The sequence below is a fragment of the Nicotiana sylvestris genome, chromosome 11, assembly GCF_000393655.2.
Source record: "Nicotiana sylvestris chromosome 11, ASM39365v2, whole genome shotgun sequence".
In the NCBI taxonomy this organism is placed as follows: domain Eukaryota; kingdom Viridiplantae; phylum Streptophyta; class Magnoliopsida; order Solanales; family Solanaceae; genus Nicotiana; species Nicotiana sylvestris.
Window position 1 is genome coordinate 99002177 of NC_091067.1, and position 4644 is coordinate 99006820.

The window sequence follows — 4644 nt, forward strand, 5'->3', positions numbered from 1 at the left end:
ATTGTTTGTCTACTAGTTAAATTGTTAATTGGTTATTTATGTATTTTGTGATGAATTAGCTTGAATCGATAATTGTTTGAGTTTGCATCAGTTGATAAGTTGATCATAAGTCCTCATGGGAACGATACTTTACTTATTACTATATTACTTGAAGATCGCGTACACTTGCGTAAGAGTTTTGGTCGCAACAAGTTTTTGGCGCCGTTGCCGGAGACTTAGAAATTAGCTACTTGACTGAGTTAAGCTTTTATCAGCTATTGGTTTAAGCATTAATTTTCAGTTCACTCTGTTTGTGTCACGCAGGCTCTTCTCTTGAATGCGGAGAAGTAGAAGCACAAACAATCTCTTCCCTCTTGATCCTGAAATTGAAAGAACACTTCATAGAGCGAGGAAGGAATTGGAAGCTAGATACAAAACATAAAGAGAGTTGGACATCTTAGTTCAACCACAACCAACAGTGATGACAGGTAATGGAGGATGTCCGGTGATAGAACCTGCAAGGCTAAATCTTGCTAATACGACTCAAGCTATTGTGAAGCCTGATATCACTGGTCACTTTGAGCTTAAACAGTACATGGTACAGCTGATTCAGTCCACTGGGAAATATGTAGGTCTATCTCATAAAGACTCGCAGAGGCACATTTAGAATTTTTTGGAAATCACGGATACTTACAACTATCCAAATGTTTCCAAGGACTATGTCAGGCTGACCTTGTTTCCTTTTTCATTGTTGGGGGAAGCTAAAGAATAGTTGAAGAAGGAGCCTGCTAATTCAATCCATACTTGGGATGACTTAGCAAAGAAATTCTTAATCAAGTTTTCCCCCACTAAAAAGACAAAGTCTTTACGGAGCCAGATTCTAGGGTTTCAACAACGAGATGGTGAGACTCTTCGCCAAGCTTGGGAAAGATACAAGAAACTACTCCGAGACTGTCCACATCATTGTCAAACTGATGAGGTATTGGGCCATACTTTTGTTGATGGATTAGATAAGACTTCAAAGATGAATCTTGATTCAGCTTGTGGAGGTAGTTGCATGGCGAGACCATATAGTGAAATACAACTTCTGCTAAACAACTTCACTGCTAATGATCATAATTGTCAAGGTGAGGGAGAACCAAGGAGAGCAATGAAATAGAAAGCAGCAGGAGTACTTGAACTTGATGATTTTTCTGCCATGAGAGCAGATATAGCAAAATTGGCATATCAAATGAATATAATGATAATGAACTAGACACAACAAATGCACATGTTCAACAAATGTCGATTTGTTGTGAAATATATGGTGACAATCACATGAGTGATATGTGTCCAACGAATCCTGAATCTATTTATTATGTGGGATAACAAAGTAGAGGTCCGATGAACCAATAGGCACAATATGGGAACACTTACAATGCAAATTGGAGGAATCATCCTAATTTCTCTTGGGGTGGAAATCAATAAAATCAGAATAAATATAGATCCCAAGGAAATTTTAATCAACCTCAAAGGCCACCCAGCAGGTAGAAGAAAGTACAAATGATTTGTTGAAGAAATTATTGCATGACAATCAACAACTAAGAACTAATTTCACAAATCTGGAAAGGCAAATGGGACAGCTAGCTGCAAATCAAAATGCAAGACCTGCAGGTGCTCTTCCAAGTGATACAGAGAAAAATCTGCAAGTCAGTGTAATTACACTTAGAACTGGAAGGGAATTAGAAGAAATTCCAAAGAAGAGAAAAGACAAGCTTATACCTGAAGGTGAATTGATTCCCAAAGCAACACAGGAAGCAAATAAAGATGATACATTTTCAGAACCTGTGAATGTTCCAAGGCCACCACAACCTTTTCCACAAAGATTGCAGAAAAATAATGATGATCTCATGTTCAACAAATTTCTCTCTATGTTGAGTCAGATTCAATTGAATATTCCGTTGGTAGATGCGATTCATGAAATTCCAAAGTATGCCAAGTACATAAAAGATATTGTGGCTAACAAGAGGAGATTGACTGAATTTGAAATAGTTGCACTTACTAAGGAGTGCACTTCAAGGGTCCAAAATAAGTTTCCTCAAAAGCTTAAGGATCCTGGCAGCTTTACTATCCCTGTGAGAATAGGTAATGTTGATGTAGGCCATGCACTTTGTGATTTGGGAGCGAGCATAAATTTGATGCCATTGTCTTTGTACAAAAAATTGGGCATGAGAGCTCCAAAACCCACCACGGTGATGTTGCAATTAGCAGACAGGTCCATAGCTTACCCGGAAGGGGTGATTGAAGATGTACTACTGAAAATTGGGAAATTTATTTTCCCGGCTGATTTAATTATCTTGGATTTTGAAGTAGATGAAAAAGTTCCTATTATATTGGGAAGACCTCTTTTGGCTACAGGTGATGCTATAATTAAAGTAAGACAAGGAAAAATGATCATGAGAGTTGACAATGAGGAAGCTGTTTTTAATGTATACAAAGCAATTCAACTTCCTCGCCATTATGAAGAATTGTCTATGATATCTGTCATGGAGATGGATGAGCAACTTATTGCCCCAAGTGTATATTTGAAGGATTCTTTAGAGAAAGCAATTGTGTTGTTCGAGAGTTTGGAGATTAATGATGAGGTTGAAGAGATGAAGCATATTTTGAATGCATCATGTGAATATATGAAAGGTTTAAATCCCTTTGAACCTTTGAACAGACCAAATGGTCCTCCTCCGAAGCCATCAATTGAAGAAACTCCAAAATTGGAACTAAAGCCTTTACCTTCTTACCTTCATTATGCTTATTTGGGTAGTTCTGATATGTTACCTATTATTATTTCTTCCGACTTGTCTAAATTGCAGGAGAAAAAATTGTTGAGAGTACTACGTGATCATGGAGGAAGGACACAAGCCGAGCATAGAACAACAACGCCGCCTAAATCCCAACATGAAAGAGGTGGTAAGAAAAGAAGTGATTAAATGGCTTGATGCAGGTATTGTATTTCTAATCTCTGATAGCAAATGGGTAAGTCCAGTCCAATGTGTTCCAAAGAAAGGAGGAATGACTGTAATGACAAATGAGAACAATGATCTGATTCCCATTCGAACTGTTACTAGGTGGAGGATTTGCATAGATTATAGAAAATTGAATAATACCACATGGAAAGACCATTTTCCTCTCTCCTTTATTGACCAAATGCTTGATAGATTAGCTGGACAGGAATACTACTATTTTTTGGATGACTACTGGGGATATAATCAGATAGTTATAGCCCCAGAGAACCAAGAGAAGACCACATTTACATGTCCCTATGGGACATATGCATTTAAAAGAATGCCATTTAGTCTTTGCAATGCACCTGCGACTTTTCAAAGGTGTATGATGGCTATTTTTACTGATATGGTTGAAAGATTTGTTGAAGTATTTATGGATGATTTTTCTGTATTTGGATGTTCTTTTGATGAATGTTTAATGAATCTTGACAAGGTGCTTGCTAGGTATGAAGAAACAAATTTGGTACTGAATTGGGAAAAATGCCATTTCATGGTAAGAGAAGGTATAGTCTTAGGGCATAAAGTGTCCAAGAATGGATTGCAGGTAGATAAAGCCAAGGTGGAAGCAATTGAAAGATTACCTCCACCGACATCAGTTAGAGGCATTCGCAGTTTCTTGGGCCATGCAGGTTTTTATCATCGTTTCATTAAAGATTTTTCAAAAATTTCATCTCCTTTGTGCAAGCTTCTTGAGAAAGATACATCCTTCAAGTTTGATGATGCTTGTCTGAAAGCATTTGATGAGCTGAAAAGAAGATTAGTCACTGCACCAATTATCATTGCTCAAGATTGGAAACTTCCATTTGAGTTAATGTGTGACACAAATGACATAGCCATTGGAGCTGTTTTGGGGCAGCGGAAGGAGAAAATCTTTTACTTCATTCATTACGCGAGCAGAACTCTTAATCCAACACAAATGAATTACACTGTTACTGAAAAAGAGTTGCTTGCAGTAGTATGGGCATTTGATAAGTTCAGGTCCTATCTAGTGGGAACCAAAGTCATAGTTTACAAAGATCACTCAGTTATCAGGTATTTATTTGCAAAGAAAGATGCCAAACCTAGGTTAATCCGATGGGTTCTTCTTTTTGCAGGAATTTGATTTAGAGATTCGAGATCGAAAAGGAATAGAGAATCAAGTTGCAGATCACTTGTCCAGGTTGGAAAATCGAGGCCATGTCACTGAAGGAGAATCAATCAAAGAAACATTTCCTGATGAACAGTTACTAGCCATCACTTCGGATGAAACCCCATGGTATGCTGATTATGTGAATTTCATTGCAAGTGGGGTGACTCTACCAACATTCACAGCTGATCATAGAAGAAGATTTTTACATGACGTGAAATTTTACATGTGGGACGAGCCTTTTCTATACAAGCAATGGCAGATCAATTGGTAAGAAGGTGTGTCCCTGAGGAGGAGATGAATGCAATATTGCATGACTGTCATGCTTCTCTTTATGGAGGTCACCATGGTGGAGACAGAACTGCACAAAAGGTTTTTACTGGCCAAATTTTTTTAAAGATGCACATGTTTTTGTTAAAAATTGTGACATGTGTCAAAGATTAGGTACAATCACGAAGAGGAACGAAATGCCTTTGCAAAATATTTTGGCAGTAGAGCTCT

The 4644-nt window shown here is 37.7% G+C and overlaps 1 protein-coding gene across 1 annotated transcript; it reads left to right on the forward strand.

Annotated features, from left to right (window-relative positions):
- The first annotated feature begins 1592 nt into the window (after positions 1-1592).
- On the forward strand, positions 1593-2942 carry LOC138881387 (uncharacterized). The gene is made up of 2 exons (XM_070161609.1): positions 1593-2376; positions 2458-2942. Exons 1-2 carry the CDS (start codon positions 1593-1595, stop codon positions 2940-2942), a joined length of 1269 nt encoding a protein of 422 aa, XP_070017710.1.
- Positions 2943-4644: the final 1702 nt, after the last annotated feature.

What these genes read in the sequence shown, in the direction of transcription:
- LOC138881387 (XM_070161609.1), top strand. Translation starts at nt 1,593, where the DNA reads ATGGGACAGCTAGCTGCAAATCAAAATGCAAGACCTGCAGGTGCTCTT. An exon ending in AAGACCTCTTTTGGCTACAG is followed by an intron (nt 2,377 to 2,457) that starts GTGATGCTATAA and finishes ATGTATACAAAG; the next exon opens with CAATTCAACTTCCTCGCCAT.